Source organism: Thunnus thynnus, chromosome 8, assembly GCF_963924715.1.
Source record: "Thunnus thynnus chromosome 8, fThuThy2.1, whole genome shotgun sequence".
Classification (NCBI taxonomy): domain Eukaryota; kingdom Metazoa; phylum Chordata; class Actinopteri; order Scombriformes; family Scombridae; genus Thunnus; species Thunnus thynnus.
Window position 1 is genome coordinate 16,892,168 of NC_089524.1, and position 22,237 is coordinate 16,914,404.

Genomic DNA, 22,237 nt, shown 5'->3' on the forward strand with positions numbered 1-22,237 from the left:
TTTTGCTCACTTCCTCGCCATCGATCACACACACTCAGCAACCAAATCAAACAGGAGTTGGATAAATCACACTGTCACAGTCTCTGAGGCAAAGCTGAAAACTATTAAATGTCACTCTTTCACGTTATGATTTTTTCCCTGACTAAAACCTATGCTGATGTATATAATGAGACTCTGAGTTCCTCCTCTCTCTATTTGACGAGCAGATCCTTTTTTTAGTGATGACCTGATAACATGTGCTTGATGTGTGCTGTTTCAGAGGAAGTAACCCGGACAGACCAGCACATTGGCTCCAAACATTCACTAGGTTGTTAGATTTTATCTCTGAAACCAATTTAAATTATTATAGATTTTATCTTCATAGCCATGGGAACACATATCACAACCGCTGGACAAAAAGAAACGTTTTTCTGTCCTTTAAGTGGACATGACAAGAAACAGGAACAGAAAAATGGCTTCATCTTGTACCTCGGACAGCAGTGTCAGCCTAAAACTGGGTGTGAAATTTGGTATTTAGAGTACTGCAAGTTTCTATTTCCAGAGAATGCAACACTGTTGCTCGTACTGAGTCAGAGAGTGACATATCGTGTTGTGGCATATTCACTCATTGGAAAAATTCACTGTTGTACAATCACATGTGCATCACTGATGTATGACATTCAATGGGCAGGTTTCTGATATTTGTTCTGTCATTTATTTGGGTTCTTCAGTTACTGATTTCCCACTTTTTCAAACATTTGTTTTGACATCCCCCAGAGAAAAAGTATAGTAGTAATATAAGTGATAACAACAGAGATAGCATTTCATACAAGACTGAATATATGGGGATTAAAAAGGATGTCTTGATGCACCAAATTTGTACAAGAGCTGTTGTATCTCATATAATTTGTGTGTGTTAATTTAGCCTTGCATCTGTAGTGAGTGTGAAACTATGCTCCTCTCTCAGTATTACACTTACTACCAGTTGCAAATCTATAAATACAGTTATGGTAGCGGAAGCTGAACTACGGTATGTTCCGTCCTGGCTGTTTTTAGTGATATAATTGATCTCTCTTCTTTCTCTCTAGAAAGGAGAGATACAGTTGTACAGATTTCCACCTGTACATCTGTTAAAGCTTAAATCTAAAAGACTCCTGACATGCATCACTTTCATTACTAGTCTGGTCAACACGCACACACAAGGCTATATACACAAACAAAGCCTCTTGTCCTTTCCATCCCAACAAGGCAGCCACACCCAGACTATGATCTCATGTCGTAGCCTTCAGCCTGTCTGGCCTGAGCATCTCTGGAGGAAAGGGCAGCCACTCAGGCAAGAGATTGGCAACCTCATTAGCACAATCAATTCCATAGCGTCCCATCCGCCACTACACTTCGGCACTCCACTCGGCTGAATTACCAATAGGCAGTGGCAGGGCCTACACTCTGGCGACAGGAATTGAACTTTGCAAATGTGAAATCAATTGGAACCTGTGCTCCAACGACAGACAGTACACAAATGGGAACAAGCGGAACGAGTAACCCTATCCTTGAATTGTTCGCCAGGAGCCTGCTGCGAAAAAAAAAGGGGAATTAATTTTTCAATAGCATGTTCTGCAGTCTCCTTGCGAAATTAAATGTAAGCATCGACTCACAAAGGGGCAGCGCGTAAATATTTTATGCACATGCTTTCAGTCCAGCCAGTGCAATTCAGCTGAAAACAAAATAATGTAAAAACCGCTATAAAGCCTTGATACAGTACATCGTGACACATCCACCATGTACTCCATCACCACCATGTTATTCTAGGGTGTGTTACATAAATACACAACTTGTTTGACGTTAACATTTCCATGATTTGTTAGGGGAAACTACTCAGAAAACAGATGATATAGTTGTCCCAGCATCATTTTGCGCCTCCTCTTTTGCACTACTGATTCAAACTGACTGAAATAATTATAAAAATAACAAAGTAACCTCTTCAGCACAGCATGAGAGACTCCAGCTGAAAACTAATAATAGCATCTTAAGTAAATATCATGAAAGCTGAAAATGACACCTCTTCTCTCAACTCATTACCTCCTTTGCCAGATTCAAACTGTTATTCTCTGAGCCGTCAGAAATGCATCAATCAGAACAAGAGACTTGAGCCGCTGAAAGGATCCTATTTCTTGCAGTGTCATCATTATCTAATCCCCACTAATTAAATATGTTGTAATATACTCTGCGAAGGAGAGCATGTCCGTAAGAAAGGCAGAAAATTATTTTTCCTGCTCAATCCAGATAATTAGCCGGGCGCAAGATCCATAAACATAACCTCTTTATTCATGCATGAGCATCTTGACAGGCAAATAAACTGAAATATACACAAACAAAATACATACAGGCCCCAAACAGTGATTCATTTAGAAAGCCCAAGAGACAGGCACCAAAAATAAACCACTTGGAGAAGCATTTTTTAACATTACTCACCTTTGTGCCCCATCATAACAGCGAGATGCAGCGGTGTGTTTCCTGAAAAAAGGAGAAAAACAGAATTTGTGGACAGCGTTTAGTAACCACAATATGAAATTAGAGTCCATGATAAGCACCTTTTTCTTTTGGACTGTCGCACTTTGGGTTAATTAGGTGTTTAAATAGGGAGGACTAACCCACTAAATTCCAAATGATATGGTAAGTATATACCTATTGTGTGTTCTCCTAGCATGACAAGCAATATAACAGGCTATTAACCTACTGCACCTCCAAAACAAGCTTTTAACAGGCAGGCACATGGCTTGTTCACAGACATGAATGGTAAGGGTTGCTACACTAGAAATGCATTCAGGGAAAATAACATTTGCGTCAACTGTGGAGAAGCACCAGTTTTCTTCCCAGGATGTGAAATGTGCCTCATAAGCAATGGAGAATCCGTCAAGAGGAGGACAAACTGCCCGGTCAGCTCCTTCGAGCTCCTCTTCCAGGGGGAAGAGAGGGCAAGCATCCAGAGTAAAGAGGGCCTGCCTCGTAGAAGCCCTGATGATGGGGAAAATACAAGCAGGACATTGGCTAGCGGTCCCACTGGATGCTATGATAAACTGCAAAGATAGAGTGTCATAGACACCAACAGCCAGTTCCCAAGTTCAAATTTAAGTGACTGAATCTCTACCTGGAGCAGTGAATGGGCCAGTTCACTTAAATCACTAAATATTCTCTCATCTTCCACTGGTGGTATCCAGCCGTGCAGATACTTTTCTCTGTTGACGTTTTTAAATATGCATCTCTTAGGTTTCTGCTGTCAACCCAATTCAATGGAGGTAAATAGAATATGTTTTTTATTACTCAAAGCTTTGACTTAACGGCAAAGCGTCTTTCCAGAAATAATGTCCTGCTTACCACAGACCTCAGTGTAAACAGTTTTCATTGGGACTATTTTGTTGGTAGAACGTGGTAAAAATGTTGTAGTGCTGAAACTATTTCTTGATTTATCAATTAGTCATTCAACAACTTTGATAATAAATTAATTGTTGTAAGTCAGTGAAGCTTGTTCCAGCTTCTCAAATATGAGACTTTATGCTTTTTCTGTATTTTATATCATTGAAAATGGAATATCTTTAGGTTTTTGACAGTTGGTCAGACAAAAAAAAGCACTTAGAAGACATTTTATAGATGCTGATTAATTTAAAAAAAGAAAAAGTCCAATTAAAACAATAATAATATGAATCAATAGTTGCAGCTCTCGTACATTGGATGGCTCAAAACATCAGACCATAATACCAGTATTATCTGGATGGTTTGATACAACTACATGTATTTAGCAGAGTTTGTTTCTGTGATTTGTGAACTGACCTCTTAAAAGCGCATCAGTGCTTTTTATAACCATTAATTGTTAGGGCCATGAAAATAATAATATGAAGAACAGAGCTGTAAATCATTGCTCTTGCACTGGCTGTTAATCCGAGAGTAAACAAGTTAACTGCTTTTAACTGACATCATGTGACAGTTGGGCTTCAGCCTGTATCCAGTGGTAGCTGAACTAATGTGTGAGTAAACACAAACTGCTACCACTGAGCCATAACAACCCTTATCAAGGCAGGCAGAACCTTTGAAAAATACAGGTTCAAGTTCCACCACCAGAGGCAAACGTCCTGCCTGACCCTTGTAGTAATACACCTTGTCAACACTTTGATTTGAAGACAGACCGCATTCCAGCTCTGACACTGAGCACAAATACAGGCTGTCTTTTGTTTCGGCACATGAACCGGAACAAAATAATCTGGTTGTTTTGTGAGTGTGGGAGGGTTTCTTTGGAAACACTGCTGTTATCTGAGCAGACTTTGCCCTGCAGAATAGGTGCTATCAATCTGGGAGTCCCAATGTTTTGCAATGGGCCCTCAGCACTCCATGCACTATTCACATCTTTGCACTATTTGTATCCTGTTTACAGTTCACGGAAACGGTTTATAGACATTCCTTGTGTATCTTTCTGACGACTGTTGTGTTGTATTGTGTGTGAATACATTGAGAGCCACTAAGCCAGAGTCAAATTCCTTATATGTGTAAACATACTTGGCCAATACAGATAAAGATGATTCTTATCACATCAACTATGTCGAGTGTTTATCCCAAGATGACATACCTGAGCAGGTTTTTGTGACCAATTTCACTGCTCTGTAGATGGGAAAAGGCACTAAAGCTTCTGATCAACAATCAATCTTACACACCTTTTGTAATGTTGACATGAAGGAGCAGGCTTTGAAGTTATTGAAGGGGGGGGGGGTGAACATTTGGGAATCAGTTTTAAGTTAGGGTGCAGGCCTCGGCAGGGAGAAGCCTCGCCTATCTTCAGTGCTGCTGGAGACTGATGGCCTATTATCTCAAACTAAGCTTCACTGGACCTTGAAATTGGTAGATCAAGATGGGTTTTGGAGGGATCCTAATGTGATAAGCAGCTGCTAGACTCACCATGGACGTCTTTCTGAGCGATATTCTGCGTCCGTATGAGCGAAGACAGGCGTCGGACATCTCCTTTAAACACACATTCGTGTACCGGAAAGTCCTGCCCGGTTCGGATAATGGGGTTTTTGTTGTTGTCATCGATGACATCCGATGTGGACAGTGTGTTCGTGTTGGCATTAATCTGCGACTGTTGGTTCTGCTGCTGTTGTTGCTGTTGTTGCTGCTGCTGCTGTGTGGATGCCGACTTGTTTAACTTGTGGTTGCTGAAGATTTTACTCGCTCTGCTCTTGTTGTTCGTCTTGGAGGCGGCGAACGTCCCGGTTGCAGCCTCTTCGTCCGGCTCCAGTAAATCCTCGTCCTTGCTCGGCCTGTGGTCCTTGCGCAGGGAGCGGACCTTCTCTCCGGTCATTTTCTAAACAGCTGACGTTACCGGAGCAGAGGGTGTCGTCGCTGACGATGACCCTCCGGGCGAACTGATGCGATTCGCCAGTTGGAAGTCTTCACGCAAACACTGGGAATTGCACAACATGAAAAACACTTAATCCTCCACCGGACAAGGCAAAAACGGCACTTCGTTCTTGGACGAACAACTACCAGCTCTCGTTCAGTGGTTAATTACAAAAACAAACTGCTCACTTTCCTCCTATCGCCCCAAACTGCCGCTCGTTGCTGCACAACATAAGCAGCTCCCGTTGAGTAGTACGGAAGATTCGGCTGATGTCTTCCGCCTCGTAGTATCGCGAGAGTTCAGGGGAGGTTATTAACGGTCATTAACTACCACTCGTACAACCCACAGTACTAGTACTTTATTGAAGTACAGAATTGAGGTACTCAATAATAAGTGCTCACATATTTTATACTTAAATATTGTACATTTTACCCCCATTAACAATTATTCCACAGCTATAAGTCAAGTCAATTTTAGTTAGTTGTATAGCACTTTTCATATACAATGGCAGTTCAAGGTGCTTCACGTTTGCATAAAAGTCATTGATCACCATGATAAAATAGTTTAAGAATACAGAAATATAACAATTAAAATGAACACCATATCAAGCACACACATACACACACTCACACACACATAAATAATAATAGTAAAATTAAAAAATAGAAAGACAACTGTTGTCCAGTTGCACACACACATACACACATGCACAAAGTAACTGAAGCTCCCTCTGTGGACTTGGATCTTATTCTGGGTACCATTAGATGACAACTGCCAGATGACCTAAGGGGTCTGGTTGGACTGTAGTCAGTCAGCAGGTCAGTATATAATAACTACTTACTTTGCCAACATACAATATGATAATTTTATAAAACATTTTTAATAGTTGACCGAACAAAGCAGTCAAAACTAGCTCCACCTCAGCTAGTTACAACATTAAAAATCAAAGCATCAAAAAGTACTATATATACAGTATAATAATGTAACATTCTGAAAGGGGCCATGCTGCATAGTTAGTACTTTTACTTAGTATACTTTAATACTGTACTTTTGCTTTAAAGTAAAAGTCTGAATGCATAAGTTTTGTCTATATAATCAAGTATTTTTACATAGTGGTATTGTATACTTGTATATGGTACACTTTTATTTAAGTGAAGGATCTGAATACTTCTTTCACCACTGACTGTTTATACACAGTCGATGGTTTGGCAATGTTTTAAGAATTACTATCTAAGTAAAAGTACACTGGTTTTATCAGTGAAATTTCCTCCAAGTATCAAAAGTAAAAGTGCTATTAATGCAGAAAATGGCTCCTGTGAGTGTTATATTATGATATATTAAATTACTGAATTATTAATACTATTGATTAACTAACATGTAAGCAACATTTTACTGTTATAGCTGGGCGAGGTGTAACTAATTTAACTTCATGATATACTGTTGGGCAGTTTAATCCAGTAAATTAATCCTATGTTCTGAATGTAAAGTTGTAATTAGTAAAGAAAACAATGTTAGAAGAAGTATTCTGATCACTTAAGTAAAAGTACAAAAGTATTATCAACAAAATGCACTTAAAGTTTAAAAAGTAAATGTGCTGATTTTGCAGAATTGCACATTTGATGTGATATCATTATTACCAGAAAGCAGTATTTTAAAACTGTAGCGGCTATAAAATTTAACATTTTAACATACTGCTGGGTAGTTTAATCTGTAACAATGTTTCATATTTTATAGGTTGGTCACATTTTTTTTATGTAAAATCTGAATCTGCAAAGAAACTAGTAACTCCAGCAGTCAGATAAATGCAGTGAAGTAAAAAGTACAATATCTGAAATTAAGTACCATAAAGTAAAAATATTCAAGTCATAAGTATGTCAAAACTGCACTTGAGTATTTTCCACTACTTCAAACAGTATACTGTATACTAACTACTTTTACTGCTACTAACAATCTTAAAGTTGTTTGTTATTTAAATATATTGTATATCTGTAGCCTACTGATGCATGTTCATTCTCTCGGGCATTAAAATGTATAAATAAATACATTAAAATACATTGCACCAATGTCTGAGGGAAAATTGCTAAAAAGGATAAAAGTTCAATTTACATTTTGAGGACCCAGACATAGTGGATAATTACTGTCTTCTGGTTGCATAGTAAGGTATAGTCAGACAAGATAAATAAACATAATGGCCTTTAATCTCTCAGTTTATTATTTTGTTCCCTCTACATCACATCCACTATATCCACTGTGATGTTTGAAATGGTCTTTGTCTCCACAAGAAACAGCAAGATAATGAGATGCAATGTTTTTTTTGTCCTGTAACTAAAGAAGACTGCTGACTTGGACATATGTTCTGATTATCATTACATTACTAATCCATCTGTTGTCATTTCTCCATCTGTCCAATACTGTCATGTTGCTCGCTTGCACTTTTCAGATCCTGCAGACAAGTACATGATTGTACAAAATTACAACTCTAAAGTATTTTTTTTTCTTTTCTGCTGCTTATTATATTTTAATCTATTCATAATCAACCCAGCACTTACAGTACACAACACTATGCACTTACACAACAAATGCACAGTGTGTAACTGTGTCACTACCATTGTAGAGTGTATATTCAATACATATTAGAGAAGAAGCAGGTGTTTTTTTTGGGTTTTTTTTTACATTAGTCTCCAGGAACTTATTTCATTTTGTTTGATTATTATTATTTATGGCTTTTGTGTTTGTTTTTTCCCTCAATGTGTGTTCTTATCTGATTTGATTTGTGATTTATGTCACTTGACTGTATTTTTCACGGACACACAGGGCAGGAATCAATGATGGTTGTGGGAATCAAACCTATTCATTCAGTCCAGGCGAGTTTGGGGAGGGTGAAGCAGCAGATAGGCGTAGCACTGAGTCATCGCAGAGCACTTCCTCCCCCTATGGCGCAAGACTGGAAACACAAACTCTTGTGCGTGCCACGAGGAACAAATTACACAAAATTCAATGTATCATTTAAAAACTAAAACACATATTTTGGGCTGTAGATGAAAACTATGAGAACAGAGTATGGTATTGAGTTGTGAGAGATTAGCTTGAATTTTGTGTTAATGGAATTTCGACTTTATTTCACTACATAAATGACATTTGTAATCCTGTTCTCACTGTTGTACACTCAGTAGAAATAATTTCGCGTCATAAATAACATTTGTAATAAAATAAATCAGAGGGATATAGAGTGCATGTACCCTGACTCAAACAACAGGAAGCGTTGCATCAGTATGGCACACACACACACACACACACACACACACACATACACACACACATACACACACACACATACACACACATAGACAAAGAACGCCAAACAACGTGCACGCTCACGTGGGATGGACGCCCATGACGAACCTCCAATCAGCGCCGTCCTCTCCTTGTTGATGAGCGCTGATTGGCTCGCGGCGACGAGCGCAGCGCACAGCTCCATTAAATGGTTTTCCCCTTTTACCCATACAGCGGTAATGCATACTCACCCCGGCTACACTTTGTGTCACATACCGCTGAGCGCTTCGCCATGGATCAAAAGCACAAACAAGGCGAGCCGAGCGACGTGTTCGCCGGCTTCCGCTCGGCTTTTAAATCGTTCGCCACAGACGCGATTCACGTCGGCCAGGAGCCGGAACAGTGGAAGTCAATGGCTGTAGTGCCGCCGATTTCTCTTTCTACCACGTTCAAGCAGCACGGACCGGGAAACCACGCAGTAAGTGGCCTGAAACGCCTTAGTTATTTAAGGCTTGGGGGGGAAGAGGAGGGGTGCACGTGCGTGAAACAGACCCTATTCACGACTTTAGCAGCGTCCTGCACGAGGATCAAAATGGGCTATAGATTAAAATGCACGTCCTGGTTTGTTGTTTGAAGATATTTTAGATATATAAACAGTATATTATATATTTATTAAGACAGACTGTGGAAAAGTCGATATAGGCCTACCTTATTAATCCCAAGTGGATACTGCAACGTTAAAGCATTCAAATCAGATCTAAGGACACACAAATAAGTAAATAAACAACAACAGAATTATGAAAAATAACCTTAACTAGAGACTGAAACTAAAGCTAAAATGTAGGACCATACTATAAATATATAGGGCTTGGTAATATTCTATACAATGCAGGTCTAGTATATACTGTATATTGTCTGTACTATACAACTCTACTGCTATACTGTAACTATACAGTGATCTGTATTGTATATACAAACAGTTATGTTCAGGTATGTAAAATATAGGAATTTATGTAGAGGTATATAATATACATGCATGTATGTGCAGGTATCTTCAAAATATTCAAATATGATATGTTAGGTCTCTTTTAAAAGTCTTTCTTGTGTGTGTGTGATGGAGCACGTGTCATATTCATGCACAACCTGTTTCATATCAAACAAATGATAACAGCCAAAGTTGTTCCCCTTTTACTCAGTCAGAAGTGAATCTTTTTTTAAGTGACAGCTTGACTCTGTTTCCCCTTTTCTCCCTTGATGTGTGGAAACGACCCCCACCACTGCAGGATACCTACACAGATTTCGCCCCCTCCTCACTATCGTATCCTCTGTGTTTTATCACAGGTGTTATTTGGCATCAGGCGTTATTTGCTGTCCACGTTTCTCAACTGCCATTTGTCTCTGTCAATGATTATAGTTAAGGTTGGCCTACAGATCACAAGTCTTAACTGCTTTGTTAAACAGACACTTAGATAACACTTAAAAGGAGTGGTTGATAGGAGAAGTAATTTTTTACTTCATTTACTTATTTATCAGGGATGACACACATTAATTAACATCAATATGATGGAAATGTGTTAGTTTTATCCAAGAGACTATTTTGCAATTGCTGTCCAGGTTGATCTTTTACAAGGAAACAAACAAACAAAAATTAGGCAAAACAACAAGTCACATATACGGGATTCAGCATAAATGGAGAGGAAACCTAGCAAAGCCTTTACAGAACAGACACATACAAGCACATATGGCAACAAGAACTCTACAACAACAGACTAAATATCACAAATGATTACAAAACTACACTGTTTCTTTTTAGGTTTTCTTGTGTCTATTTTTCTCACATAGTCAAAGTCCAGGAACTTCGAACTTTTGATTTGACTAATTTTGAATTATATGTATAGCATTTACAGCTAAAACTGCTCCCTCAATTAAATAACCAAATTAATAGAAACAGCCAAACTCACCGCCCCTGCTGATCTACTGACCTTTTGACCCTGTTTTCTATGCTTGGCCCCACAATATTCTGATTGAGCTCACAATGCCTCCATTTCACACAGAGCAGACCGTTCATAGAAAGTTCAGAATACCTATTTTACCTTTTTTATGTTGAATAGAAGACAGCAGTGGCTGCTGTTGGTTCAGATCTAAATCATACAATGAAGAATAAACATATCCAACTAGAAGAGTAACAACTAACTAATATATTTGCTTTGCTACTGTATATTTACAGCCGGTCTTGTTTTCCGCAGAGAGAGAACTACACAAACCTTTGGTTCAAGGCCATTCAAGCTCCTCATATTACTGCAGGCAACAGCCTCCAATGTCCACGTCATGTATCCAAACATATCTAGATTTAATGATTATGTGTGTGATTAGAGTTGCACAAGTGTCTGTAATAATTGTGTAAGCAATAAGTTCAAATCATTTAAAAACAGTCAGTAACAAAGTCCTGCCTACTTATATTTTAATAGAATAAAAACTGTTTAATTATGTTCAAATTAGTGAATCACTCTCTGATAGTTGTAGAAAACACACATTTTTATTTTGTGCTGACAAAATACTTGCCACCGCAGTTTAAATCTTTTTATTTTTTTCCCACCAGTGAGCTAATGTAACAGTAGACTGTATACATCAGTGAAGAGTTAAATTACTGGGTGAGGCCACCTTTCCTCACCGCTCTCTGTTATTTTCAACATGCATTCATACAATCTCCGATGTCACATTCACTGGTTTCTTATTGGTGGTTCTCACTGTCTTCAGTGTCAGTAACTTTAGACTTGTGCATGTCCATACTGTAGTAACAGATAATCCAATATTACACAAACTTTAACAACTGATTGTATTTGTGGCAAGTTAATTTGTGTATGAAGGGGGCGTTTTCCCTGTTCCTGTCCTGAGCAACTTAACTCTGACTCATGTACTCTTGTGTTTAGAACCACCTGTCTGCATCTTCAAGTTGTTTGAATACAGTACACTATGTTAGATTTTGGCCGCTGAAATGTAATAATTATATTTTTATGTAGGGGTTTGAATACAGCCGGAGTGGAAACCCTACAAGAAACTGTCTGGAGAAGGCTGTGGCAGCTTTGGATGGAGCAAAGTATTGTAAGTAAGACTGAGATGTAAGCAAACCGTAGCCGAGCATTTCCAAGCTAAGAATCCTCTGGCCTAATGATATGCAAATGTTTTTTTTTTTTTGTCTTGATGGCTTTTTTTTTTTGCTTTCCCCCTGCAGGCCTGGCTCTTGCCTCAGGCCTGGCATCCACAGTGACCATCACTCATATGCTCAAGTCAGGAGATGGAATCGTCTGCATGGATGACGTGTACGGAGGTGAGTTGCCCTCCAGTGAGATGCCTCTGTATGCCATGAGGTGTTCACCATTTGAGGAAAATGCACTAAAAGTGACTGACTCAAACAAAATGGTGGTTGGTATGAAAGTGAGAGCACACGTTCTGTTATGTTTTTAATCATCACTGACTTAGTTTCACTTTCTTTGTTTCAAGGCACAAACCGCTACTTCCAAAGAATTGCCACTGAAATGGGTCTGGAGGTGTCTTTTGCTGATTGTACAAAACCAGAGCTGCTCAAGGCCGCTCTGAAGGCCAACACCAAAGTAAGTCCAAGACCAATATTTTAAAGTGCCCTTTGTTGTTTGTCTACAGCTTTTGTGTTTGTAGTCTGGTCTCTCTTCCAACAGATTTAATAATTTTATAGGGAATTTATTCATTCAGAAAAAAGTCCTTCTAGTCTGGATTTACTGGAATGTTGCATGACTGGGTGTGCCCTTATCCCTTAAAGCAGTCACCGTGAATCAGCACTTTGTAATGATTGTGGAAATACACTGTTATATGAGCTGTCTCTCATTAGCTTTAATATGATGTAGCGTGTGTGTCTGTTTGCATCATCTTTCTGCTACACTGAAACTATGTCTTCTCTTTCCTGGTGCAGCTGGTGTGGATCGAGACACCCACCAACCCAACGATGAAGGTCGTTGACATCAAGACCTGTGCTGATTTGGTCCACGAGCACAACAAAGATATAGTGGTAGTAGTGGACAACACCTTTATGTCTGCTTATTTCCAGGTGAGAGTGACAGATGTGTAGTTCATGCAACTTTGATTGTGAAACAGCAGTTTAATCGTTTCCTGCAATCAAATTCCAGTTCATGTGGAAACAAGTTACTGACTTGTTTTTGCTTGTACTCTCTCTTAGCGACCCTTGGCTTTGGGAGCAGATATCTGCATGTATTCAGCCACCAAATACATGAACGGTAGGTTCTGTGCGAACACAAGCACATTTGTTTTTCCATTTTACTCGCATAAAATTGTCATAAAACTTTCACTTAAATGTGATTAAAGCAAAGCCACACAATTTACAAAGATGCAACACAGTATTTGGGGCCACGGTTGGTAAAAATTAGGTGAGGAAATGGGTGATAAAAGTGTCAAAATGAGGGATGAGGTGGGTCATCCTCAATATCTTTGCAAGAAAAAATACTAATTGTATATATGGACGGTCAGACAATGCTGATATGTGCACACATGTTCCAATCTACCCCATTTAATCATAATGTTCATTTAATTTTGTTATATTCAGTTGAAATATAACATTTTTCTCATCATATTATGTTCTCATAATGATTTTTTCTTAAGGTATACTTAATTTTCAAAATCTCTTTTTTTCACGAGTGGCCCCAATATTTCTTTGTACTAATGAAAACATTTACTTGTAATTTGGATATAAACCATTCTCTTATTCCTGTCATTTGATTGGCAGGTCACAGTGATGTGGTTATGGGTCTGGTCTCAGTAAACAGGGACGATCTGTACGAGCGACTGAAATTTCTGCAGAACGGTGAGTAGAAAGAACAACATGTTCAAACTCAAGGATGATGCAATGTTTACTACAAATGTATTTTTTGGTACACAATATGTCAGCGAAACAGCATCCGTCAGATTGCACACTGAATCAGTGAGTCTTATTGGACTCATCAGTCTTATTATATTATTCCAAGTTTCGGTCAGAATGGTGGCGTTGATAGACTTAATCAGTTATACGGCAGACAAGTGCTGAATCGATTAGTCAACTGACTGAAAATGAATCAGCAACAATCTTAATTATTGATTTATTGTGATTTTTATGAAGCAAAAAAGCCAAACATTTGCTGACTCCCGCTTCTCAAATACAGTTTGAGGATTTGCAAATGAGATGCCAACAAAAGCTATTGATCTCTGCGTCAGCTCTTCAGTCTGTCCTGTTTTTTCCCCCTCAGTATCAGATAAAGGTCAAAATCAACGTCCAAAAGTCAAACATGAATCTTTAATCTAGATCAAACAGTCTGGAAAAATAACAGACTTTAAAATCAGACAGGTGTTTGTGACCAGTGATTTAAGGACACAGAGTTTAGACTTGTGTCAGACATTCATTTACTGTCTTGCTCTGCCACAATATGGTTAAATCAAATTGACCTACATTCACTCATTAAAAAACCAAAACATGTTCGTGAGGCCAATGTTCTCTGCCAATTTAAAACCTTTTCAGAATGGAGTATTTGTTTATGCATTTGTTGTTCGCCTGATCGGGTTTTGGGAGGCTTTGTAACCTCTTTTGTTTCTTTCATGGGATTTTGCCTTGGTTCAGCACTGGGCGGTGTACCGTCTCCCTTCGACTGCTTCCTGTGTAACCGTGGACTGAAGACGCTACATCTGCGGATGGAGCGGCACTTCAAGAATGCCATGGCTGCTGCCAAGTTTTTGGAGGCTGACCCCAGGGTGGAGCGCGTCATCTTCCCAGGCAATATAAACAAGACACGTCTGATATACATAGCTGTTATTTACTACTCCTATCATACCAGCATACTATCAGTAATTGCCCGTTATCTCTCGATTGCTAACCTATAAAACTGTTACAAATAATGAACTGCTCTGAGAACAGAGTTGCTGCTGATCCAATTCTTATTGTGGGTTATTTAAGTTCACATTGCCTAAGAGAGGCCTCTCATGCTTATTTGTACATAAAGATGTAAAGTGGTATCTAGTTACCAGGTATTGTAAACCCATTTCAGAATAGTTATAATATGTTTTTCCAATGTTTCAAAATCAGAGCTCATAAGCAAACGTTTGATCACAAGTATCACACTGCAAATGTTTTAAGGGAGTCAAAGGGGAAAAGAACTTAAAACTCAACATAATGAACTGATCAGCACTCTTTGGTCTAGTTTACTCTGATGTTCATACCTACAAAGAACACATGAAGAAGAGGTGTTTTAAATGCACAATTCAGTTCAGACTTTGACCTCTCCTCTTTCATCTTTTTTTTTTAAGTTTGCTAATCATTCATAACTGCCCTTGCATTTTGGGGTTGTTCCTTGTAGTTTCTTCTGATTACATCTGCAGCTACACCTTACATCTACACCTGCATCTATTTGAATGGTTGTAAACCCTCCAGAGTTTGAAAAAACTACTCAAAGCATGTTTGGAATGAATACAGGGTATTTGCAGGTCTTTAAAAGTCTTAAAAAGCATTAAATTCAGTTTAAAGAAAGTCTGAAAAAGGCATTAAAATTAAAATCTTGAATAGTTTTTCCTTGCCTGCTGTAGACAGTAACCTTGGTTAGAACTTTTTTTGTATGTGGTTGCGGGCTGTCAGGAGATGTTCTACATCTATAAACTACAAGTGAAACAGACAGTGGACTGTGCAGCGGGAAACTGATTAATCCTTTTTTCTGGTAGCAAACGTTACTAATGGACAAGTGTCAATTTTAGCAAAAACCTTTCTTCCACCAATTTTCTGTGTCCAGGTCACGTTAATGGATTAATTATATTACCAGGAATTATTATTATATACCTCTTAGAAGTACTTAAAAATGTGATATAATACTAATACTATAATATTCTAAACCACATCATTCCTTCTGTTTTTTCATCATACGTTCATACTTTGACCAATATTATTCTGAAATGGGTATTACATTTCATTCCATCTGGTATTAAAAAGGTGTTAAAGGTGCAGTGTGCAGAATTTAGTGGCATTTAGCAGAACAGACTTGAGTAGAAATGAAATATAATATTCATAAATCTGTTTTTAATCAGTGTATAATCACCTGAAAATAAGAATCATGTTTTCGCTACCTCAGAATGAGCCCTTTTTATCTACATAGGGAGGGGGTCCTCTTCCACGGCGCCCGCTATCGTGCACTGCCATGTTTCTACAGTAGCTCAGAATGGACAAACCAAACACTGGCACTAGAGGGGGTCTTTTGCATTTTTTTTTAAATTTTGTTTTGCAAATTTTGTGGCCACCATAGGTTCTCCTACAGACTTGGAAGGGGATGGTGAGGGGAAGGATATTCAGTTGGTTGCAATTTGCAACCTCACCACTAGATGCCACTAAATCTTACACATTGGTCCTTTTAAAAAGCATTAAATTTAACTTGGAATTAACTTGGAACCCAGGAATGTGCACTTTGACACACTTTCAAAAAAGCGTCAAAGTCTGAACATTAATTCATTAAAAATAACAAGCAAAGCAAAACAAAACAAACCAAATCATGCTCAAACCTGCACACCTCCCATGTGTCCCGGCTTTTGTTAGTTGAATTCAGTATAGGTGGTTATTACAGGATTTGTCAACTAGACTGACTAGTTTGTTCTGGTTTTTCCCCCCTCTCTTGTTGTAGGCCTGCCCTCTCACCCTCAGTATGAAGTGATGAAGAAGCAATGCACCGGATGTCCAGGGATGATCACCTTCTACATTAAGGGGAACCTCGAGCACGCCACCATCTTCCTCAGTAGCCTCAAAGTAATTTGGCAGCAACGTTTTTTATTGAAACTGAACCGTCACAAACTGTAGTTTGAGTTTAGCAAGTGCATGATGGTCTTGTGATCAGAAAGGCTTATGTAAAATGACAGATTACAAGAATGCTTTAGAAAACCAGTCAAGTCCCACTTCAGGGCATTTTAATCTTACAGATAAAGAGCGCCAGGACATGACAATTAAAATATTCTACTAAGGACAAGGTGCTATGGTTATAATATTACTAATCATTACTAATAATCCTTTGATAAAATTTTATGACCGAAATAAAACAGAAGTTACACTCAAACAAAGCCTTTGAGTGTGTGCCAAAAGCATTCGAGTGGTTCACCTTTACAACAATGTCCTTAACAAACAAATTAGTCATTTTAGTTTCATGTTGATATGAACAGCTTTTTATTGAACTCAATCATGCCTCATTATTTATAATTGGCTCACGTTACCTAACAAAGACCAGATTGTATTTTGCTGTCAATAAAACGCTTCCATATGTTCGCTGTCAGGATGTTTGAAAATCATCCAAACCACAAAATGAAAGAAAGAAATGTTACCTTGGCCTGTTTAGTTTCTGTAGTTAGTTGTTTATCTTCTTATTGTGACTTAATTTTTCATTTCTCTCAACTATTTTGACTTTGTTTACACACTATTTATGTACTTTACTGCACTATCACCTAATGTCTCCTGTCGTCTTCTTATTTCAGTTGTTTGCGATAGCTGAGAGTCTTGGTGGTTACGAAAGTTTAGCAGAACACCCGTAAGTATCCCTGAAGAATTTTATTATTAGTATTAAACATAAATTATTTTACCACAGTGTTTGGTCTTTAACAGCACTAAAACTGACTTTCATTTACTGTAACTTAAGCTGTAATGCTACAAATGAAATCACAAGAGGGCAGCAGAGATCAAGAAGAAATTCCTCTCAGTCTTTCTCAAACTTAAATTGAGACACTTCATTTCCGTAATGATGTCTTTGTTCTAATCTCTTTTAAAACATCACGATGTTTTTCAGCATAAGACTCATATGTGTCCTCTATCATAATTTAGGGCAATTATGACTCATGCATCAGTGCCAGAAAAGGAGAGGACTGTCCTGGGGATCAGTGATACACTGATCCGACTCTCTGTCGGACTGGAGGATGAGGCTGATATCATTCAAGACCTGGAGCAAGCACTGGCAGCTGCTGTAAGTATCAGACAAACGACACTGAATTGCTAGAAAGATCCTGAAAAAACAATATGGTTTGTTATTAGCCAAAATCAACTCCAAAATGTCTCCTTTTGTCCCCAAATAAGGAACCAAGTGGACTGAGAAAGTTAGTCTTATCTACTGCACACTTATTAGTCAAGAATGAGCAGGGAGAGTGCTTGTTTTCTTTCTTTCTTTTGGTATATAAGGAATAACCTTATAAGCCTTGGATTTTAATAGCACAGTGGAATTTGCTGCCCAGTACCCTGTTCCTTCTGTTTATGGCTTTTTTTAAAGCATCAGATTGTCAGGCTTTGCTAATTGATAAGTGTTTGTCAGGCTGTGAAGGACTTCAGTGTGTGACTTGGTGACAGCAGCCAGTTAGCTGTAATTCAGGTTTAACAGAGGCTTCGCACTGAAAATGCACCACTGTTTTATGATTTTTAGATTAAGATCACAACAGATGTAAGGTAGACGGTGATTAACAAGTGTACTCGGAGTCTCATTTTATCTTCCCCTGCAGCTGATAAATAATTTGGCTCAGTAAAGGTTAACATCAGTGGTTTTGTTTGAATACACCGAATCCCCTTAAATTTCATTCCACAGCTGTTTTTCAAATCATTCTGCTGCATTTTAGAAATTTGTAAAATGTCCACGGAAAAGCTGCTATAGTATCATGTCAATATCTTTCTAACCACTGGCTGCACATTCATCCTCTATAGACAGAATACACATTGCTTAATTGACTGATTGATCGCAGAATCTAGTTTTGTGGACGTGCTAAGTCAGTCAGAGTGCAAAGCTTTCGAATAACTATAACTTACTCCATACATAAATACATGATATACTGAGGGCACATTTTAATTTCTGTATTATTTATACTAAATAGAGAAGCTGGCAAACAGAAATTTGAATTCATCACACCACAGGACACATGCAGGCGGCACACGTGTGGCTAATGATTAATCAGAGAATAAATGGACCCGTGGCTTTGTGTACTTGTACAAGTACAAAGTTATATCTAATCTCAAATTTGTGCAGGACGTCACGTGAGTCACAACCTGCTCTCATGATGTAGATGTAATGTAAAAAAAACCCACAATTTTAGAAAAACATCTTTGGAAAAATTGGAAGTGATGATCAAATGGGTAACATCTGACAACAACTGTACTCATTTACTTTAGTAAGGCACATTTCCAAACGGTGCAAAAAAAAAGAAAAAGTAAAAAATGGAAAAATCATTGGATTTATATTTATTTATTTGACTTGTATTGTGCAGAATTGGGCACGTCTGTCATAATGAAGACAAATCATCTGGAGAAGAAGTGAGAAATGTCTTGGGAACATTTAGGGAGAGCCAGGCCAGGAAGGGTTGCAGACCAGGATTGAGTTAGGTATGCAGTGGTTTCATGCCGTGCACTTTGTAGAGGGCTGTGACGCATCTATCCATCCCATAAACCCTCTCTCCCTGCTGCATGGTCAGATCCATCATAGACTGTGATTGCTTGGTGGAAAGAGGTTTCTGTATGTGTGCTGTGGTCTGGGTTAAAGTCCTTCTCTGAGCCGCTCACTGGGGATATTCATCCGTTTGCACTTGCTCAGCAAATCCCAGATATTTTACACTGTTAATATATAATCATCTAAAGTCTTTTTTCTGTTGCCCGATTAAAGTTTGGAAACATGTTTATAGACTCACACGAACACTCTCGCCGCCTCATGTCTTCAGTGAAAAATGCATGAAGTTGATTTATTAGCTGCTTTCTTTTTCTTAGGCTTTTTGCTGTGGAAAAATTTCAAAGCATTTCTGCTTATGAGAGCAACAGATGACTCATCAGAAGTACTGCAGTGTTCCCAGAATCCATTTTTAAGTTTTTGTCGTTTCTCACCTCCGTGCAGTGCTGTGCACCATTTCTTCTCAGATTTGGCAGGCATTTTCATCACATCTCTCTCCTCTCGGATGACTGGTGTAGACATCTGAGGTTTTATTACATCTCTCTTTCTGCTCTGCTTTGCTCGCACATGGCGGCTTTATCAAACAGAGAATTTGGATTGAATCTTTGTTTGAAACATTTATCATCAGGATTCCTGGTAGATTTTATGTTACGCATAAATGCACTATGAGGAACAAAAAAACAAACGAAACAAATGCAGAATGCGACAGCTCATTTAGCTACTATTTTCCTTTTGAAGACCCAACTTAAAACCATTTTAACTGAACTCCGGTTTGCTGTTTTTAGATGATTCACTTCTAGTTCCCACCTACTACATTACCGTCAGGAGGGAATTTCAGTTTCCCTAAAACCTGGTTTGCCACCTCATGCAGCAGTATCCTATAGAGCAGCCTGCACCTCCTCTCCTCAGGATCCAGATAATGTCTCTGAAATCCTCTGCTGCCCATCTGTAGCAAATGGCAATTTAATGGAGACAAATATCTCTAATGACTGTCTGTAGTCCCGGGAAAAGGCACCTCTGATGGGTGAAGCGTTTAATTGGATGGGACGGCAGGTTAGAATGGGGAAGCCAGTTTAATTTCCGGTCAAGTGTCCTCATCCTGAGGTTAGTTTTGAATCACAAACTCAGCTGCTGGTTAATCATGTGGAGCTCTCCAATGGGTGGGTGCCATTTTATAATGTTGTTGCTGTAAAATGCTGCATTTATGGTGTTTTATTGGCCGGTTTTCTCTGTTGTGGGCCCTCCATTAATCTGCTTTTGACTTGCCTTTATGGCAGATATTTTGGCATCCTGCCTCAGCTCATCAAGCAAAGAAAGAAAGAATTATGATATCGATAGCGCTCCTTTTATTTATTTTTTTATTTGTGTCCTTTTAAATTGTAGCGTGTTACTAACTGTTGCCTCATGTTTGTCGGTTGCTCCCTGGATGTGCATCGTACTGAGTATTGATTCCATTAGTCAATTTTATCTTTGCCTGTTTTCTTTTAATAGCATCCAAAGAAGAACTGAAAAGTCTTCAGGGCATCCTCGAGGCTGAAGCTGAATCAGTTGAAGTCAGAATGAAGACCGGAGGTACTTGAAATCATCGCAGATCAACGTACGGCACCTCAGTTCAACACATGAACAGCATAGATTCACCTATCAGGGAACAACTTGTTCTTGAAAAATACAAATCATGCTATCTGTAATTATTAACACGATTTTTACTTGAGAATCTTATTGATGCATATTTTACTAGAACATCGGTTGTAATCTTATTTATCGTATGCAGGTTTTGCTTTGTTTTTATGTTTGTTTGTGTTTTGTTAGGAGGGCTTTAATGAAGCAAATTGATACAAAAGTCCTGTTCTGTCAAGACTGATACTGAATGAAGTTCTACAGAAAAAAAAAAACACCAAACACAATATTTTCCATATAATCTAGCAACAACAACCATGTATTTCAGGCTGTATCCTCATTTGATTCACAGAACCTGCCTTCCAAATGAGAACTTTTATATCACTATTATGTCCTCAGTACATCTGCAGCTGTAGTGTACTTGCCTTATTTCCTAATTCTTACTGGCATATTTTGCTCTGTAAAATATGTACTGTATCAATGTATTAATGAGAATATATCATCAGAAGAAGACTGACTAACCAGACTCTGACAGAGATCACGCTGCCACCTACTGTCAAAAAATGAGAAATATTTTCTCTGTCTTTCCTGTCACCATCTGCTTACAGATTTTATGGACTTGCTCGAAGCATTAGATGAATATCCTTGTAACACGAAGAACAAATAATCCTCACATTCAAAAATTATGAGTAGAATATGTGTAATTATATGCAGAAGCACAAGTTTTTGTTTGACTAGAATTATATGTGTGCTTCGTTAAGAAGAGGAGAAGAATCCAATTCCTTGTTTGAGACTAATCAGGATATTTGCCAAGAATAAAGGAGTGTTTGTTACACACATGCTCTCGCCTTATTTGGAGTACAGTTTTCCAGCAATGATGATGGGGTTTTTTTTATAGTAACAACAAAATGTTTGTGTGTTCTTGAACTCAACTCAAAGCTTTTGAGTTGATGACAAACTCTGCATTTCTCCCAGGTCAGGACTCTCATGATTTTATTTGTGCAGAGAAGAGGTTTTACTCAGGTACTCCCTTCTTCTGTTTCCTCGCTTTTAGTCACGTATCACATCACTGCTCAAGTACACGCTTCATTTGAGATAGAGCACTCATGATCAATGTCATTTATGTAACCGACAAATCCATTAAAATCAGTTTGCAGTATATGTCTCCACGTCTCTCACTTCCTCTCAACCATCCTCCTGTACAAACACAAGCAGAGTAATTGTGAGTCGGCATCCGTAACCGTGGCGAGTCAATACGCCACATTCAATTTAGCCCGGATAGCGGTGAGCTGCACATGGGAGGTTTTAGCTGATGGGTCAAATGAGCTAGTTGCCATCCTAATGACCAAACCATCAATAACATTTCCACATGGAGACTGAAGGTTTCAGTTCTCTGTAGAAGACCAATTATCATCTTTAAAGTTTTGGTTGAGTGCAACTTTAATTTCCTGTTACCTACGACCATGTAATGGATTTTACACCTCTGAGGAGCTTCTGCATCAGCCATTCAGATTTTGCGTAAGTCTCAGAA

General features: G+C 38.5%; 3 protein-coding genes across 4 annotated transcripts in view; 1 reads left to right on the forward strand and 2 right to left on the reverse strand.

Moving 5' to 3' along the window:
- LOC137187700 (ankyrin repeat domain-containing protein 13C) overlaps positions 1-5,635 on the reverse strand; it is a 29,781-nt gene extending 24,146 nt beyond the window's left edge. Inside the window, exons 1-2 of one of the 2 annotated variants that reach the window (XM_067596795.1) lie at positions 4,924-5,635; positions 2,452-2,493 (exon numbers count right to left, since the gene is read on the reverse strand). In XM_067596795.1, the coding sequence (XP_067452896.1) occupies positions 2,452-2,493; positions 4,924-5,326 (445 nt within the window). In that variant the 5' untranslated portion in view covers positions 5,327-5,635. The remainder of the gene's footprint in view (positions 1-2,451; positions 2,494-4,923) is intronic. The other variant, XM_067596796.1, reaches the window with a different exon arrangement.
- ptger3 (prostaglandin E receptor 3 (subtype EP3)) overlaps positions 1-22,237 on the reverse strand; it is a 166,778-nt gene that overhangs the window by 86,231 nt on the left and 58,310 nt on the right. The window lies entirely within an intron of this gene.
- LOC137187703 (cystathionine gamma-lyase-like) lies at positions 8,841-21,865 on the forward strand. The gene is made up of 12 exons (XM_067596799.1): positions 8,841-9,116; positions 11,659-11,740; positions 11,871-11,966; positions 12,140-12,249; positions 12,585-12,719; positions 12,849-12,906; positions 13,413-13,490; positions 14,277-14,429; positions 16,315-16,436; positions 17,153-17,205; positions 17,496-17,634; positions 20,581-21,865. The coding sequence occupies exons 1-12, from the start codon at positions 8,847-8,849 to the stop codon at positions 20,596-20,598; spliced, it is 1,314 nt and encodes a 437-aa protein (XP_067452900.1). The 5' UTR covers positions 8,841-8,846; the 3' UTR covers positions 20,599-21,865.